The following is a 19,178-nucleotide window of genomic DNA, read 5'->3' as shown; positions in this document are numbered from 1 at the left end:
TCATTGCATTACATACTTCTATTTCTCTCAATTGTAATCGAACTACGTTACGACCTGATTCTATTTGGATACGTAGCCAGCTTGAGTCAAGCTCGGTCATTGCATTACATACTTCTATTTCTCTCACTTGTATTCGAACTACGTTACGATCTGATTCCTACTTTGGGGATACGTAGGCAGCTGAGTCAGGCTCGATCAATGCACGACATAATTTCCATTTTTGTTTTTCACCCCTAGGAAACAGTTCCTCATAGTTAGCGTAACCTCAGAATATGAAGAATATAAATCGTCATAAGGTCTGCAAAAGAGCTAGGGAAGTTTCATCACGAGGGTAAAGGCTACAAGAAGACTATGTTGCATATAGTCAACAAAATGAAAATCTCGATAACATGTCATGATCTAAAAACGCTGGATGATTAATATATATATATATATATCTAATATATACGTAGTATACTTATTTTCCAGACAAACAAGCTAATTTTTTTCAAAAGATTTTTTTTTCTACTCTTCCACCTACCAAATCTCTAGGCTAAGAAACTATGTGCAGGGCTAAGAAAGTGTCGAAGGATTCCAGTGACGAGGCTTCAATAGCGAGTCGATACAAATCAACACCCCCTCCCAAACTAAAATTTTCTTTGAATATAGGAATCGAGAAAAATAACATCAAGTCTCAGGGCATGACTAGAAGCGTCACTCGACTTCTCACAATCATGAGCCAAACTATTCTTTCCTTACTTTATTTCTTAGAAGAACTTTAACGTACATATTATGTCTAAGAATATTTTATTTAAATCTTTGTAGGTACGCTCGAGATCCAGATCAAATACTGAAGAAAAGAGGATCCTCGTAGAAATATAGGATAGTTAGCTTTTTGTTAAGATAACTCCACCGATCGGAGGCTGTACATAGCAAACATTGTCAAACTCTGCCAATCAGAGGTTGTACATAGCAAACATCGTTAAAATCCGTCAACCGAAGGCTGTACATAGCAAACATCGATCGAATTCCGCCAATCGGAGCCTTTATATAAGCAAAAGAAGTAACATTCTGCTAATTGGAGACCACATCGTAATGACGTCATCGAAGCTCCATCGACCGGGGGCATGCAAGCACAACGACGTTTTCATACACTAACAATAATATGTTACATTACAAGCTTTACAAAGCCGGATACAACCTTTTACTTTACAGCAGCCCCGCTAAGCGGAGGTCTACATTACAAGCTTTACACAGTCGGATATAGGCTTTTACATTACAATAGCCCCGTCAGTCGAGGGTTTTTACATTACAAGTTACTTTACCTATATCACATTCACAACACAAAAAATGGGGACATCAACAATCGTTTGGACATCTACACTCTACTCTTTACATTCCAATTTCAATTTATAATTTTTGAACCACAACAGGTACATTTCACCTTTTTACATGTTTTGCAGGACAACGCATTACAACGAGGAACTCCCTCCTAGCAGCAAACTAGGGCAAGTTAGTGCAATGTCAAGCATTGATGAGTCCAAAAATTGGACTCATTTAGGGCTTTATTTTAATGGAAATAGTGTCCTTGAATGCTTGTTTTATCTCAATACCTGATTAAAATGCTGAAGTTTCAGGTATTTGAAGTTTTAGTGGAAGCATGGACACTTAGGCGCAAAACAGAGCAAATAGGGCTGAAAAGAACAAGAAATAGAATCCTGCGGATCGTCGAGTTTAACTGGGCGAGTCGCAAAACGACATGAACCGCCCTTCATTCCAGTACGTGATGCCTTGAAGGAAGTGGATCAAAAGGCAAGGAAAGGAGTAGTCGGCAAGTCACCGATCAGTTCCACGAAGCAGTACTGTACCGCCTAATGATCCAGAATGCGAGGATGCTAAAGTCAAGACACTGAAGGCGATGAGATGACCAAAAGGCAGATCACCGAGTTCATCGGCAATCTCGACTAATGTCGTCGAACAATCCTCCGCAGCACAATCTGTGAAAACTATAAATACTAGTTAGAATTGTAGTATTCAAAGAATTTTTGGGGAGTGGAACAATTATTATTATTATTTTCACTTTAGAACAGACTTTAGCTGATTTTTTTCTCTCAAGTTTAGAGAGGGTTTTGTGGAAACTTGAAGAAAGGAGTTCTTCTTCCCCAAGTTGGAAATGGGTCTTCTCTATTCATTTTCCTTCACTTAATTTAAGGTTTAATTTCTTATACCCAGTTGATTTCATTATCATGTTAGGTATAATTTCTTATTTCTTGATGTGGCTAAAACCCCCCATTCTTGGGGTGTGATTTAGCAAACATGGGTTGATATTCTTGTTGGGTCTTGCTTGTTGATAGGTTAGATGTATTTTAATGGTGATTTCACCTAGTGGTTGTGGTTTAATCTAAAGGGTTTGTGGTTGCAAATACAAAGTCACCCATGTGTGTTCGGCTTGCCCGAGAGGGAGGTCGCGAAATCAAAACCACTAGACTGATGGCCTAAGGTGTGGGTCGACATGAGGTTCTGCCTGAGAGGGAGAGCCCTAGTCCCATATCCTAAGACTCAGCTCGAGAGAGTGAGTGGTGTAAGGCGTAGGCTGCTCTTCATGCGGCAAATGGGTGTCCGTGAGGAACGCATTTGAAATGGGGTAAGTTGCCCGAGAGGGAACTTATTTCCATTTAAAGCTTAGCCTAGTCACTATTGTCTTGCAAATTTCCTATTGAAAGCATGTACCCAACAATTTATCTCAACTTGTCTTGCGGTCACATCCCAAGAACCTTTCCCCATACTTGATTTTCGTGTTTATTTTGTTGTTTTATCGCTTGTTACAAAACCCCCATTTGATATTTGACACTTTCGTGTCACCCCCTTTTATTTACTATGTTTTTGTTCGTTAATATCTTTAGCTACAACTAGTTAGAATGCAAACTCTATTTTCTATCAATTTTCAAAATCGCTCCCTTGGGACACGACCCCAACCCTTGGTTGGGTTACTATATTATCGACGATCGTAGACACTCATACGGTAGGATAGTATCGTTGGTCACGATAAGCATCAAGCATCACTAGCTACGTCAAGGATTCACTTTCAAAACTCAACTCGACTCAATTTTCAAAAGTTCAGATAACTCTCTTAGGTCTCACTTCATTATAACCCGACACTGGGCATTCTTTTAAAAAATCATCCCTCTACCATAAGTCTCCAATAGAAATTGCTACGGAGCATTTTTCATATATGTTCTTTAGAACTATATCTCGTCCCTCTATTCGTGCTAATCTCTTCAAACCTCACCACCAAAACATTTTAGTATTACCATAATTTGATACTGGGGCAATTTTTTGTTAAAACAAATTCTATTTTCCTACACGCTCGAACTACATATGGCCTGACTTCTCATGAAACCTGAGATATGTAGGCAACTCAAAAGCCGAAGTTCGGCCATAACTCCATAAACATTTCTTGCCGAGTTTTGCTCAAGGTGTATTTTAGTGGGTCGCCTAAAATTGAATCGTGTCAATATTTCTTTGTCCACGTCGTCTCTACTCTCTTCCATGGACAAAGAAAGGGGCAAGCTGTTGACGCTCAATTTTGGCTCTCCACATTTGTTTAACTAAAGTTTTAATAATAATAATAATAAAAATAATAAAGTATATATATGTTACAAAATTGTAGAAATACGAAAAGATTTTTAATTATTATTTATTTTATTTCATAAATTTATTTCATAAATACTATTTTTTATAAAAATTAAATATATTATATAAATATTAGTACTTTATCATTTTTATATTTCACGTTAAATGAATATTTTTCTTAAGGGTTAGCTCGATTTTTCCAATTAAATATAATTTCTATTATTGCGATGAATATTTTCTTGACATTTTTCAAATTAGGAAGGCTTAATTAATTAATGAGTTACTAATTTATATTAATTTTCTTTTAGAATGACTAATTTTATCAAATAAGCTAGTCTTGCAAATTATTGTTTTTTAATTTAATAAATTATGGTTATTTAATAAACAAAGGGTTATAATTTAAATGGACTTTGAGAAAATTTGGCAATCCAATTTATTTTAATCGTCCAATCCGCGCGTGCCACATAAGAAGCACATGGATTGTGTTTCTTTAGATTCGATCCCAACCGTCCGATTTAATCTAAGGGACCAATTTAATTCAGCATTCTCTCTCTCTCTCTCTCTCTCTATATATATATATATATATATATATATATAAAATATTTATTTATTTTATTTATTTAACACTTGATTAATTTTGACCGTTCGATCAAACGATCAGACTTCCCAAAATGAGTAAGACTTTTCCTCTCCTAAAAGACACCTACCGCCGCCCTACTTCTTCCAAAATCACGTTCACACCTTCATCTTCTCTAAAAAAATAAAGATCACCGACCTTCCTTTTCCAGAAATCAGACGCCTACACTAGCCAATCTTTTCACGCCTCAGCCTAGAAAATGGAAGAGACGCTCCCTCCTCAAGCGCTACAGGCTACTCACCCATCACCCCCACGTGATCCCCCCATCCCCCTGTCAAAAGAACAACTCTAGGCCACCAGAAAATGGCACATCAGTCGCTCAACCCTCTCAAATGGACCTGAAAAGGTCAATTTTTGAAAGATTTTCTTCTCCGTCATGATTACTTTGTTGTTTCCTCTGAGATTGGTGTTTCCAAATTGGCTATAAAAGGGAACCATTTGGTTCTCATAAAAATCATCCATGAACATCCAAAAATAATCGGGGGGAAAAACAGAGAAGAAATCATCAAAGAATCAGTGAGAAAATCCAAGAATTGATTAAAAAAAAGACCCAACAACAATCCAGCGAGTCTGTTCTAGTGTTGAAATTCGATTTGAAGTTCGAGTTCAAAGTCGAAATCTCTCGACGTCAAATCTCTTGTTTGTTGCTCTACATAAGGTTAGTGCATGCCACCTTTTGTTATTATTATTCATGATTAAGTGTTGAGCACCTATTTGAATCTCTGCTTCTTTGGACATTTGTGTGAGTTTTATATTGATTTCTGCTAGTTATTAACTTTGTATGAACCATGTGTCTTTGAAATGCTTATTTCGTTTAGAGTGAAGTGTGCCAGTAGAAATTACATTGTTCCTATTTTATTTTATTTTAGAAAAGAGTCATTACGTAATAGGATCAAGGTTGAGTTATGAATATGTAGATGAAGAAGTTACTACCTGATTGAACTTTAGAATATGATAAAATTAATTGATGTTGAGTCTATTATGCCCTCATTTGTTTAGCATACTGTACATGCTAGTTCATATTAGGTAAAGTAAGAATTAGTTACACATGAATTTGATCAGATTCAAGAGGTCCTTACACTTGTTATTTGGAATTTAAATTAGTTGTTCTCTTTGATCCCCTGAATACTTCATTTTCTGAAATTTCGATAAATTTCTCTTCTTGTTATCATATCTCGCCTAAGTAATTAGAAGGATCCCATGATAGCTTTATATTGGATTGAACTACTGCATTTTTCTCCTCTCTCTCATGAGTATTGACACGTAATAAATCTACCCGTGTTCATATGAAGTCGAGGACACTAGATAAGAATTTTTTCATTAGCTTAATGCATGCTAAGTGTGTTTACGTAATAGTCCGCTACCAGCATATTAGTTCAATGATGTTAGTTTATTATATTTGATTAAGTAGTATAGTCATGGAATTTCCTCTCCTATAATGACGAATTGAAACATTTACTTAAGCGCTCATGTGCCTTCAATGACCTGTTGTCAAGAGTTCCATAAATGCTAAGTTTTTTTATTGATTTAAGAAATGGGCCGTTATTAACTACGAGTTCTCTATGTTTGTATCCGGTCTGGAAATGCAAGCCCAACACCAATGCGAACTTCAGCATAGATGTGTTCAGTGCATATGCATTTCATCCTAGTTTTGTTATTGTTTGGAGTTCTTTCAAAGCCTTCATCTCTTTTTATCATAAAATTGTTCACCCTAACTTTAAATGTGTAGACCTTTATTCTAAAAAATAAATAAATGCATATACACTTCATACTCTTATATATATATATATATAATATTGTTATTACCAAGACAATCTACAGTATTCTCTTTTGTTCCTTATAAGCTACATGTGATAATATTGTTTGGCTTCCTTTGTTGGACTCAAAGAATAAATATATAGTTTCATGCTTCCGTAGGCAGTTGTAGAGATACTTAAACTTGTTTGATGACATAAAAATATATATTCCTGAACATTGAAGCTCCAAACTACTGTACATAAAATTTGGAGGGATATGAATCTGTAAAAAACATGTTTTCCAAGAGTCTGATCGCCGGAATAAGTAAGCCTGAATTTGGGTTAACAAATGGCTAGGTGAATCTATTTCGATGTGCCTTCTCACAAGTTTCGAATCTCATTTACTAATTCTCTTCTTTTGTTTATTTCACATGTACACTCGGGAGCGCATTTAGAGTTGTGATACGAATCATTCATCTGTCCAAATCAGATTTGTGCTCACCTACATTATCGCTTGTGTCTAGCAGCCTTCATCGCGTCAATAGTGTCCAACGTTTCCTTCTCGCTTCAAAGTTTTCACGTTCTTTATATCATATATGTGTTGTTATCTTTTGGTTAACATTTTACCCATGAGTATTTCCTTTATATTTATACTATGCTTTTATTTGGTTTGGGTTAGTATGAATCAACTAAAAATGGTGGTAAGACGTAGTTGCCCACCTCGCTTCCCTTTAGATATTGGGTTTATTATAGTTATTTAGTTTAGAATGACATTTTTTTTCAACTAAGTTTTATTTGTTACTTGACACATTTTGGTAGTTATGAAAACACATCTTTTAAATGAGTTCACTTGGGAATAATGTTTTCAAATGTTGTGAACTTATTTTCAGATTTTTCTTTCATAAACAAGTGTTTAGAATACAAGTTTAGCAACTTAAAGTTTAGTATTTTGGGTCTCAAAGTGTAGTGTTTTGAGTTCAAAAAGTGCAGAGTTTTGGCATTAGAAAGTCCAAATATTGATGCTAAAATTGCAGGTTTTGAGGCACAAAATGCAACTCTTTTGTGGGCTTAAAGTGTAAAATTTAAGCTTGAAAAATGCAGGTTTTTTAAAGGTTAAAAAGTGCAAATTTTAGCGCAAAAAATTCCAGATTTCATGAGGTAAAAATTGCAGCTTTTAACGAGTAGATTTTAGGTGCAAAAAAAAAAGGTGTATTTTTGGAACAAAAAATGCTTTGTTATGAGAGTCTTATGATGCAAATTTTGAGGTTCAAAAATACATATATTTAGCTTAAAAATCCGGATATTTTTTGTGTAAAAATGAGGTCTTTTTCTTCTAGTTTCGAACACCAATTTGTGGGATCTAAAAGTATAAATTTTTGGAACTAACCACTATACTTTGAGAGTTTAAAAGCGCAATAGTTTGAATCCAAAGGTGTTTTCAAACACTACTCTCAAAAAGGAAGAAGAAACGTGATTTTAAAAGCCCAAAACGGATTATATAAGGCTTGCTAGAATTATTACCCTTTTTTTTTAGTCTTGAAAGATACGTACGGCTTAAGTTATTTATTTCGAGAAGGACCAAAATATTTATTGGCTTTACTTATCGACCCTCACTTAGGCCTTTATGTTAAGAAAAACTTATCATTTAAAGACTCCCAGAATGACTTTGAGATTAGTTTAAAGACGAAAATAATTACCTTTTAGGAAATGTATGTATTTTTTTACAAAATATAAATAAGAAAGTAGACCTATATACTTTTAACAAAAAATAAATAATTTACTATAGAATAAGTCCCAATAGTTAGGCCTATTTTATTTATTTTTTACATCACCCCTTTGTGAAGAAATTATATTTACTATTATTACTACCTCTATTTTATAAAACACATATTGCTAAAATATTTTAATCTCTTAACATGCTATCTTCAAGATCTTAGATATGCCGACATGTTCAAAATACAAGGTACATACATATATATATGTCATATGCAAAAAGGTACAAATCCTATATATTTTTTTGTTGTCTCTATATGTAACTTATTATTTTGTTACACTTCATATTATTTTCTTTCTCATACCTACTATCACTTTTACAAATGTTACTTATTTTTTATATATATAATTTATAAATTCATACACTTTAACATACACATTATTTTACTACATGTTTGCAACTCGACTACTATATCATTTTATTTTATTTTATTTTATTTCACGTCTTAGTTCTATATATAAATTAAACAACAAATTTTTATACCCTTTGAATTCAACATTTATTTTGGATACATTTATATAAGACACATCTATATTTTTAAACATATAAAATTGTCATACATTTTTAGTACATTCATTCATTTATTTTTTACCGTATGATAAACATACTACTATTAATTTTATTTAATAGACATACATATGTCGTACCTTGTATTTACTCTTTTCTTAAACTAATAAAATTTACTTACCATTGATTTTAAAACAAATAAATAAACAAGTTTTCCTAATTATATTTTCCTAAATTGAGTTTAAGGACTATCTTCGGATAGGCTCTGAGGGATGCTTAATACCTTCCCCTCAAGTAACCAAAACCCTTACTCAGAATCTCACTGATTTTGCAAATCAAAATAGAGTTTACTTTTATATATAGAAAAATGGTTTTCCTAATATTTTCCTTAACATTTAGGTGGTGACTCTAAAACAAAAATAATTTTCTTTCAAAATCAGAGTGTCAACCATATTATGTTGTGAACTGTTTCGGCTAGTTCGAAATGGGGTGCGCGACAGTTAGCACGAACTATTTGTCATATAAATTGTGTGTTTGATTGATGTTGTGTTGTCTTGGGTCTTGTCCACCATGTGCGAAGTGGGAGATGCAAGTTTTGGGTCATGGGTCGCCCATATGGACCGATCTGACCCAATCTGTTTTGCCTTATCCAATTTAATTAATTGGATAATCCTTTTAAAAGGATAAGGGAGAATAGTTATAGAGTAACTGTTCAACCTCCCCTTAAAAGATTCCTAGTGGGAGTTACTTTGGTGAACGTGGGAAATGTAAAAGAGAAGACAGAAACAAGAACAATAAACAATATCACTGTTAGATCAAAGACATCCAACAAAAAGGACATTTAGTTTGTGAATCAAAATTGGTTTCCTAGTGATTCAAAGAGGGACTTGAGTGCAATCCTGTCAAAGTAGCAAAATCAACGACTTTCGCTACAAATTAAGGTACACAACTTATCAGATTTTGCTCTATATATCTTACATGAACAAAGCAAAAAAAAAAAGGATGGGGGATTAAGCTTAAAATGAAATCATGATTACCTTTCAAGCTTTCACTAATCTATGGTGATGACAACAATAAGGAGACATGAATAATGGAAGTAGAATCAAATGAGGTGCTCTTTTGTTCGTTTTTAGCAGCTTTGTGTGGAGATTTGAACCCACACCTACAATGTGAGCAGGATAGCCTCACACAGCTCTGGGCCGCAACATCTTGATGTGTTCAAAGTGTCCAACGTATTAAATTTAACCGTTACATATAATATTTTACTTATGTATATGGTATAATTTTCTAGCAAAGAGTGTCCAATTGAACACTCTCGGAACACAGTAGCTCCGCCACTGCCTCACATCCATCACTAGTCATGGAAGATGGATCAAAGGAAAAAAATCAATTTCTAGGCTTTTTTGTCAATTTGAATTTCCAAGTCAGTAAAAAACATTGTTTTATTTGATTTTTAAGGTTGAGGGGTAAAATTGAATCAATACATTAGCAATAAGGTTATTTATTACCCCAAAATCAAACGAAGAGTATATTGATCCATTAGTTCAGAGGTATTTTTGATTATTTTTCCTAATTTTTAAGTATAGTTATTTACAACAAATATATACTATATTTTTATTATATCATGCAACTTTTTCTTATTTATACCATGTCATAACTAAACTATACTCAACAACATTAATTTATTTTTAAAATAAAAATAAATAAGCGTAAGTTTTATAGTATTTCAGAATTCATTGTAGTATTCAAAAACTAAAGTTATACTTTTTGAGACATGATCATTTTCACTTTATTTGAAATTTTTGAAATTGGAGTTGAAATGAAGTGTTTGATTATAATCCTTGCAAATAATATTTAATTGTTCGAATATACTTCTTTTTTTAAAAAAAAAAAACATAACAAAATAACTTGAACTAAAATTTAGAAAAATATAGTGAAATGAAAATAAGATTTTAGGTGATTTTCAAATTCTATATACAACTGTATAAGTGAAAAAAATCCAAAAAAAAGGTGAAAGATTCTCAGTATCCTTCCTGAATAAACTTCATCCACTACCGCTACCAGATACCCTTTTCTTTTTTTTAGGCAAAATAGAAAGAAATAAAACTACCAAGGGTACCATAATGTAAGAAGTAAGATGGAAACCCATCCTTGCAGTTCAACGTCCATCCACTTGACTTAAGCGGAAGAAATAACTAGTGACAAAAAGTGTAATTTTGCCAGAGAACAAATAATTCAGTATCTAACTTATCAAAGAAGCAAATAGAACTAATAGATAGCCTAACATTAACAGATCCTTAGAAGTTTCCTCCTCCATACTTGAGCTAACGTGAAACAGTGCATAGCGACATCGTGAAATCACAGTTCACTATCAGTTGTTGTTTTCTTTCCATTCACAGCAACCAGCTCAGTGTCGAACACAAGTGTTGCACCACCTATAAGTTTGAACAGATATAAAAATGCAAGCAATAAGTAAAATGAAACTACATTGTCGAAATTATTAATGAATTTCTTAATAGACAAATATGTGCTTATGATCCCAGTATAGCGTTTCTCTAGTTAACAAAGGATAGATGATGTAGCCGTCATCTGAATTTAAGTAGGCACTAAACCCACATGATGAAGAATACGACATAATTCCCCTCCCCCACCCCACCACCCCCTACCCGCTCAATAAAATATACATGTCAATCATGGAGATCAAGCCAGTTACTAATCCAGACAGACACAAACTGACTTCCTTTTACATAGAAATCAAAAGCAACGCCAACAAAGAAGAATTCATTCTGGCGAAGACAGAACTTCACAATATTTGAAAAAATTCTTGAACAATTTTTTGAAGTTTTGTTTATTTCCAAGTTTTTGCAAAAATAAGAAAAAAAATTAATAAAAAAAAAGATTTCTGAGTTGACAAATTTCCCATTTTCCAGATTCACAAAAAAGAGAAAAATTCACCAAACAAACAATTTTCTGAAAACCTAAGAGATTTTGCGAGAAGCAATGCAACCAGATTGAGAGTACATTTATGGCTAATGAAGCCACGCTATTAAAACTATTTGTTCAGAATCAGAAATAGACACCACAAAAATAGTTAACTAGGGTACAAAGGATAATGTCCAACACTTTACACTTGTGATCTATAGCTTTTAGCTAATGCTTTAAGCAGAATTTCTAAGCTACTAGAGAAGAGCTGATGTTACCTGGGATCTTTGGTGGAGATCCACTCTCACCATAACCAAGTTTAGCAGGGATTTTCAACTTTCGCTTCTCTCCCACACACATTCCAAGAAGTCCTTGATCCCAACCTGCAAAGCGACATTCAGTATCATATAGCTTGTATCTCTGTCAAAATCTGTGTCCATGTCCTTAAATATCACCGTAGACTGTTATCATATTAAATGAATTACATAAAAGGGACTTCAGAATAGGGAAGCATAGATCTAGCTTATAGGAACTTATACTATAGGCTTGCTTTACTTCATGAGTAGATGTGTTACCTTGAAGAACAGGAAACAAAAAAAAGAGGTTCTCATACTTCATGAGGAGCCAAAGGCCTCATATCCCTCATATCATTGAAAAGGCACACACTTTTTATGGTGTTGTGATTTCATTTTGTCAGCTTCTATTTACAATGCCGGCTCTTTTGCTTTTTTTCTTTTCTCTTGCTAAGTAACAGACAAGCTCCTTTTTTCCAACTATTTACTTTGTTGTGATGAAATAATCACTTTGGAACGTGTTTGGTGTATTATAAAAAAGATTATTACACAAATCAACGGAAAAAGGTTTACTGTCCAAGGTGTTTTGGGTAAATTTCAAATCGCAAGCTCCCACAAAGTATTAAAAAGCCAAATCATCTTGAAAAGCAAAAGACAAAAGCAATAAGCCATCTTTTGTTTTGTAAGCGCTACACCCATTATGCATGCAAATATTCATGCTTATCATTGTCAAGAATTAAATGGCTTTTCGCTGAGATTCTAGCTCCTAATATGCTTCTCACAACTGCAGCTAGCTACCATAGAGGGAAACCATTAAAGAAGAAAAAGAAAAGGCAAAAAATGCACCAATGCAATGATAACATGTTTGATAGTTCCAAAGGATTAGAAATGAATAAATGATGTAGAATGAACATTGGTTAAAAGAATCACAAACAAACCTTTAATCACTTGACCGCTTCCAAGTTCAAATTCAATGGGGTCATTCCTCTCGTAGCTGGAATCAAATACAGTTCCATCTGTAAGTTTTCCCTGCAGGCGCATTAGGATATAGAGTGAATCACTTCGACGTTACCTCTAGTTTGAAAAAACTAAATCAATCAGACTCTTCCTTAAAAAATACAAGGAACCTCGCTGCAACCCTTTCATGTTTGTTTCATCAAATATCCAATGCTAATGCTCACACCCTGTTTCTTTGACACATGGCATTTCCTTCATACTCCCTCTATTCCAGTCTATGTGACACTATATTTAGAAGCAGAGGAGTATCTTTGTCACATGACATTTCCTTAACTGTGGGAGGTGGATGATGTAGGGTACAACAGTTTAAGGAATAGGAAATGTCTAGTAGAAGCTCCCCTTTGATTGGACATGTTACAATATGATGACTGAAAAAGACATTATCTCTAGTGTAAATGATTCGTCCTTCCCTAAGCTTGCCAAGGAATATGAATAAAAGCAGATGAGAAGGGGGGGAAATCTGAATAATCAAGTGAAATTTTTCTCCTTCCTAGCCCATTCTTAAATTCAAACCAATATGCATGAATATAATTCTCCAACATAATTGACAAAAGAACTCCAGTTATCAAAGTAAGGATTGCTCTTTTTTGTTTTGGATAAAGGTAAGTAAGGATTGCCTAAAAGGAGTGAACACAATAATTTATTAATCTATCAGTAGGTATTTAGAAACACTTCATTCCTATGGGTAACTTTCCCTCCATCCACAGTTCGGAGCTTTTAAATAGTTAAAGTAGAGAAGCACTTCTACTCACACTGTAGTGTACTGAGACTCTATCGCCCTTGTGAGCCTTAAGTTCGCAAGATGTTGGCTTAAACTGCAACAGATGGACAAAGAAAACAATAGGTTAGTGTTTAGACTACTGAATCACCAAATGAAAGAGACATACAAGCGTTACTATCATCATCACGAAACCTAAAATATTGATGACTCTACAAAAGCAATGTAAACATTTGAGAACCAAAAGATACTAAGATTTCATGAGAGTATCAATAAATTATGCTTTTCTCCAGATAGCTGCGACACTGGATTTGATAAATATCTTCCCGACTTCATTCAAGGAGAAGTTCAATTTCATGGACACAACAAAAAAGTTATTTTACTACATATGGATCACCAATACATTCAGTAGACAAATACTCCGTGAGTGATAGCATGACAAAATATATTTATTTAAATGAGGGACAAGTATGAAATGTAAGAGATGCGTAACAGATTAGCTATTCTCTCCAATCAACCAATTGTTCTCTGTAATACACCTCGTCATCAAAGCTAACCACCATAAGAGACTAGCTTTTCATTCTCCATTCATGCTTTCTATCTACACAGCTCACTGAGAATACAGTTGATGTGTACTCACACTTAGTGAGGGGTTTCACTCGAACCCATTAAAGAACCACAACTTCCCCCTCTCCGTGTGCGCAGATTCACTCTATACAATTCGGCTAGAGGTAACAGTATGAAGTACTTATGATTCAATTTTCATCGAATCACTAGTCTAAAGACTAATGTTGAGTGAAATGACATTTGCAATCTAAAACTATGCTCTTCTTCATATTTTTTTAAAAATTTAAATGCCTACAACCTAAAACTAGGTCAAAAGCAAGAGATCGCGAGGTTCATTCTATAGGAATTAGAAATATTAGCAATTTGCAAAATACAATACTCCACAATTAAATTGTCACGTCAGGAAGTCATATGAAACAAAAACGAAGAGCTCTCTTTAATTATAGAAGTTCAAACAAAAACGAAACTACAACGCAGTTCATTCTTCAATCAGTTATACAAACATGAATCGAAGAATAGAAAAAGGCCAAAAGTTTTACCTTCACACCGATCTGCAACTCCGTAACATCGCCGGACTTCTTAGCGGAAACTGGAAAATAGAAATCGAAACTTAGAACGTTTGACTTAGTATTTCATTTTCAGTTCAAGAGAAACCTTAGCGCATTTACAGATCTCATACAAAAATCAATAATATTCAAATAGATTACCTAGAGTAACAAGAAGAAAAACAATGAAAACTGAAGTGGCATTGAATGCGCGGCCGAATTCCATCGTCGATTCTGTTTCTACACACTGCAAAATCTCCTCCTCTTCCCTTCTTTCCTTCTGGTAAATATAAGGGTAGATCCACAATAACCCACTACAGATCTCCGACGTAATAAAAGAACAAGAGGACCAATCCTTATTTGCCACATCATCAGCCATGCTAATGACTGTACAATGCGTCCACGTCATCAACTTTTTGGTGGGAAAATAATGAAGAGTACGGTGTCGTTTTTTTTAATTTTAAGCAAAAGGCAAAAAAGCTACTCCTATTATGGAAAGTTGGCATAAACGCTCTCTCGCCATGCCATACATTCTCTGCTTTCCTTCCTTAATTCAAGCATTGAACAGAAATCCAAACCCTTGTCCTCTTTCTCCTCTCTCACAAACCCTAATCGCCCGAACAATGAGGTGAGAGAAAAAGAGAAAGGTATGCTACAATGGGTAAAAAAAGGTACAAATTCTATGAAAAAATCCCCTGCTGCCTCCTCTTCTTCCTCCTCATAGCCGTTGCCTCACCGGATGAGTTATCCGTCGTGGTCCGTGATGGTTCTGCCGATGATGCATCTGTTATGGCTAAATTGGCTAAGTCTCTTATACCAACACCACCTGGCTGGTCAGGTACCAATGTATGTAAATGGTCAGGCGTCTCATGTGACTCTTCAGGCAGAGTTTCTTCAATTAGTCTCATATCAAAATCTCTAGGAGGTCAACTACCACCAGATCTTAATCAACTTTCTAATCTTCAAACCTTTAATATCCAAAAGAATCGCATTTCCGGTTCGTTACCTTCTTTATCAAACCTTCCTTCTCTTCAAGATGTTCATCTTGATTCCAATAATTTTACGTCTGTTCCAACTAATTTCCTTTCCGGACTAACAAATTTGCAGAAGTTTAGCATTGATGACAATCCTGGTCTTCCTCCATGGACAATTCCTGATAGTTTGACGGACTCAACGTCCTTGGCTGATTTTTCAGCGTCTAACGCAAATATTATGGGTCAAATTCCGGATATTTTTGGGTCATTTCCTAGTTTGGAGAGTCTTAGGCTTTCGTATAATAATCTTACGGGGTTCTTGCCGTATTCTTTTGCTAAGTGTGGGATTCAAAACTTGGTACTTAATAATCAAAAGCTTGGGCTTACAGGCAGGATTGATGTTCTTGGTTCTATGGAACAGTTAACTCAGGCTTGGATCCATGTTAACAAGTTTGAAGGGCCAATTCCTGATCTTTCTCTTTGTATTAATTTGGTCGATATCCAGCTTCGTGATAATAGCTTAACTGGAGTGATTCCTCCTTCTCTGACTTCCCTTCCTAAGCTAACTAACGCGTCTTTGCAAAATAACATATTTTTAGGCCCAATTCCTGGTTTCAAACCAAATGTCCAGGTGACCCTTGGAAACACAAACCATTTTTGCAATCCTTTTCCAGGACCATGTGATCCACAGGTAACTATATTGCTTGATGTTGCTGGAGCTGTGGGTTGTCCGATGATACTAGCTGAGTCTTGGGCAGGGAATAATCCTTGTAAAGGCTGGAACTATATTACATGTGATGCGAAGGGAACTGTGACTGTTATCAATTTTGCAAAACAGAGTTGGGTTGGTACAATATCTCCTGCTGTTGCTAATCTCACCGGTCTCAAATCATTGGTCATGAATGATAATAATCTCACAGGTCCTATTCCGGTTAGTCTCACCAGTTTACTAGAGCTGCAGCTTGTCGATGTTTCCAACAACAATATTTCTGGCAAGATCCCAAAATTTCGTTCCGATGTCATACTGAAAACGTCTGGTAATCCATTTATGGGGAAAGATGTGCCCCTAAATGCTCCACCTGGTGCAAGACCAAGTCCAAGTCCATCGACAGATAATAATTCACCTTCTGCTGCCAAAGATGAACATAAATCTTCCTTCTCTACATGGATCATTGTTGCTATTGTTCTTGCTGTTGTTGTCTTAATCCTAGTTTTGTGCCTGGTGATATATAAATACAAGCGTAATGGAAAATCAAAACTGAATAAAGGCAAGGAGCAAAAATTGAAGAATGGTTCCTCTAAAAATATGAAGGGTTATGGTGCAATTCCAAGCACGGCCAGTCAAAGTGATACCTCAAACAGTGAAATATATGTATATGATGGTGGGCATGTAACTATCCCAGTGGAACTTCTGCGAGAGGCCACAAACAATTTCAGCGAAGAAAATATATTGGGACGTGGTGGTTTTGGGATTGTTTACAAAGGTAGACTCCATGATGGAACAGAGATTGCTGTGAAGAGGATGGAAGCTTCTATAGCAAGTAACAAGGGTCTAACCGAATTCAGAGCTGAAATTGAGGTACTCACAAAGGTTAGGCACAGACACTTAGTGGCACTTCATGGGTTTTGTGTCAATGGATATGAGAGGCTTTTAGTATATGAGTACATGCCACAAGGGACATTAGGCCAGCACTTGTTCGATCATTATCAACTAGGATTTCTACCTCTCACTTGGAAACAAAGATTAACAATAGCACTAGACGTTGCTAGAGGGGTAGAGTATCTGCATGGTTTGGCACAACAGAGCTTCATACATAGAGATCTAAAGCCTTCTAATGTACTTCTTGGGGATGACATGAGAGCTAAGGTCTCCGATTTTGGATTAGTTAAAAATGCACCTGATGGCAAGTACTCGGTGGAGACGAGGCTAGCAGGAACTTTTGGGTATCTTGCACCAGAGTATGCTTGTATGTACATCACTCCTTTTATATTGCATGAATTAGTTCAATTTAAACCTCTGACTTACCACAGGAAAAACAAAGGAACTATATGTCTAACTCATTATAATTTGATGATAAATTTAATGGTTAAAATGCATGACTAGCTTAACTATCCCTAGTAAAATGAGAATTTCATAGTAGTATTTGATTAGGAATATGATTATACTATATATGTTATGTTTACACATGATAACTATATATTCTCATGACATCTCTGTCTTTTGTTGGAACTAGCCACTGGAAGAGTAACTACGAAGATTGATGTCTTCGCCTTTGGAGTGATATTGATGGAGATTCTCACGGGCAGAAAAGCACTTGATGAGAGCTTGCCAGAAGACAGAAGTCATTTAGTGGCTTGGTTTAAAAAGACGGTTGTGAACAAAGAGAAGATTGTAGAAGTGCTAGACCCGACCCTCCTAGATCCAGATGAGGAAACTTACCAGAGCATATGCAAAGTAGCAGAGCTAGCAGGACATTGCGCAGCTAGGGAACCATCTCAGAGACCAGATATGGGCCACGTGGTGAATGTCTTAGCTCCTTTGGTAGAGCAATGGACTCCCACTGCTGCTGCTAGAGGTGATAGTTTCAATATTGACTTCACTATGAGCCTTCCTCAAGCCCTGCAAAAATGGAAAGCTAATGATGATTCCATGCTCTCTGAAAACACGTCGTATGGTGACTATTCCGCATCCACAAGGACTTCACAGTCCATAACAGCAATCAGGAAGGTATCAGAGACAGACAAAAACACATTTAGTTATACAAAGGAACACCAGTGAGTGATGTAAACATACTTAAAACTGTGACGAAAAGAAGTGTATATTAATGCCAAGGAACTGATAACATAGATATGCACCATTCTGTCTCATTTTCCGCTCATAGAATCTATTTTCTGCTCAATTATGGACCAGGTAGACATTTGGATTTTATAATAGATTCCTAAAATTTGGATCTAAAATCCTCTCTATCGCTATCAAAACTTAGCTGGACCAAAGCGGACGAAAAATAAGCCACGAAAAAACATAAGAAAGACCTAATGAGCTAGTGAAATAGAGCACAGCTGCAACTTTTCCGATAAAAGATTTTCTCTTGGTTTGTCCTCTTCTTCTATAGATCCATAGCTCATACACAAAATTGAATCTGAATTTATGGTGATGGGGTGATTTTTGATGATGATATCTCATAAAATATTAGTGTGTGTAAATGGAATATACTTGTATCAGAAGTCCTTTTTTTATATGTGATACATACATGATGCATATACTTTATCTTAATTGGGTTGTATCAGAGTATCTAGTAAAATTGAGAATGTGTATCCAACAACATTGATAGTTTGTTAATACCTCCAGATGAGTGTTATATTTGATATAGAGTGACTTGTCTTAAGATCAATGTATTTAGCAAAATTGAAAAAATGTTGGTACAATTAAGTTGAGCAAATTGATATAGTATATCCAACTAAACTAGACAAACATATACAATAAAATTGAGCAAACAAATATAGAGAAATTGCTGTATGAATGATGCAATACGAATTTTAAAATGCTATATCAATGATACAATGTGAATTTACGTAAATTTCAGAAGGTTGTATTTGAGATACAATGCGAATTTCAGAACTGTTTAAATGTATTGTAGTTATCAAAAGTATTGTCATGTATGGTAAATTAGTAACAATGTGCCGCTAGTTGTGAAATCTCTTCTATTTTTTATTCATAAAAATGTGGACAAATATACGCAAAATATGGGTATTCATATCGAAACTCACTTTTGTAATATTCAAAATTGGAGGTGGCAAATGGACGGTTTCAACTAAATTTGCACAGGTCTGAGTTGAATAAATAAATTGGTCACTGCCGAACTCTGCCCAAAGCTT

General features: G+C 35.0%; 3 protein-coding genes across 6 annotated transcripts in view; 1 reads left to right on the top strand and 2 right to left on the bottom strand.

Annotated features, from left to right (window-relative positions):
* LOC125870566 (U-box domain-containing protein 9) overlaps nt 1-1,387 on the bottom strand; it is an 841,044-nt gene extending 839,657 nt beyond the window's left edge. The window contains exon 1 of the mRNA XM_049551026.1: nt 1,376-1,387. The gene's annotated coding sequence lies outside the window, so the exon portion shown is untranslated. The remainder of the gene's footprint in view (nt 1-1,375) is intronic.
* The window catches only part of LOC125870580 (peptidyl-prolyl cis-trans isomerase FKBP15-1-like), a 1,082,853-nt gene extending 1,068,218 nt beyond the window's left edge, over nt 1-14,635 (bottom strand). The window contains exons 1-6 of one of the 4 annotated variants that reach the window (XM_049551044.1): nt 14,491-14,635; nt 14,323-14,372; nt 13,251-13,313; nt 12,420-12,510; nt 11,467-11,571; nt 10,590-10,701 (exon numbers count right to left, since the gene is read on the bottom strand). In XM_049551044.1, the coding sequence (XP_049407001.1) occupies nt 10,625-10,701; nt 11,467-11,571; nt 12,420-12,510; nt 13,251-13,313; nt 14,323-14,372; nt 14,491-14,554 (450 nt within the window). In that variant the 5' untranslated portion in view covers nt 14,555-14,635 and the 3' untranslated portion in view covers nt 10,590-10,624. Of the gene's footprint in view, nt 1-10,357; nt 10,702-11,466; nt 11,572-12,419; nt 12,511-13,250; nt 13,314-14,322; nt 14,373-14,490 lie in introns of those variants that run through there. The other 3 variants (XM_049551042.1, XM_049551041.1, XM_049551040.1) reach the window with 3 other exon arrangements.
* Nucleotides 14,636-14,832: 197 nt separating this feature from the next.
* LOC125870556 (receptor-like kinase TMK4) lies at nt 14,833-18,176 on the top strand. The gene is made up of 2 exons (XM_049551014.1): nt 14,833-17,269; nt 17,537-18,176. Exons 1-2 carry the CDS (start codon nt 14,986-14,988, stop codon nt 18,079-18,081), a joined length of 2,829 nt encoding a protein of 942 aa, XP_049406971.1. The 5' UTR covers nt 14,833-14,985; the 3' UTR covers nt 18,082-18,176.
* Nucleotides 18,177-19,178: the final 1,002 nt, after the last annotated feature.

Source organism: Solanum stenotomum, chromosome 7, assembly GCF_019186545.1.
Source record: "Solanum stenotomum isolate F172 chromosome 7, ASM1918654v1, whole genome shotgun sequence".
Lineage (NCBI taxonomy): Eukaryota > Viridiplantae > Streptophyta > Magnoliopsida > Solanales > Solanaceae > Solanum > Solanum stenotomum.
The sequence above is the reverse complement of the archived record's forward strand: the minus strand, read 5'-3'. Positions and strand labels throughout refer to the sequence as shown.

Coding starts and splice junctions, on each gene's coding strand:
- LOC125870556 (XM_049551014.1), top strand. CDS start 14,986: ATGGGTAAAAAAAGGTACAAATTCTATGAAAAAATCCCCTGCTGCCTC. Junction 17,270..17,536: donor TCTTGCACCAGAGTATGCTT/GTATGTACATCA, acceptor TGTTGGAACTAG/CCACTGGAAGAGTAACTACG.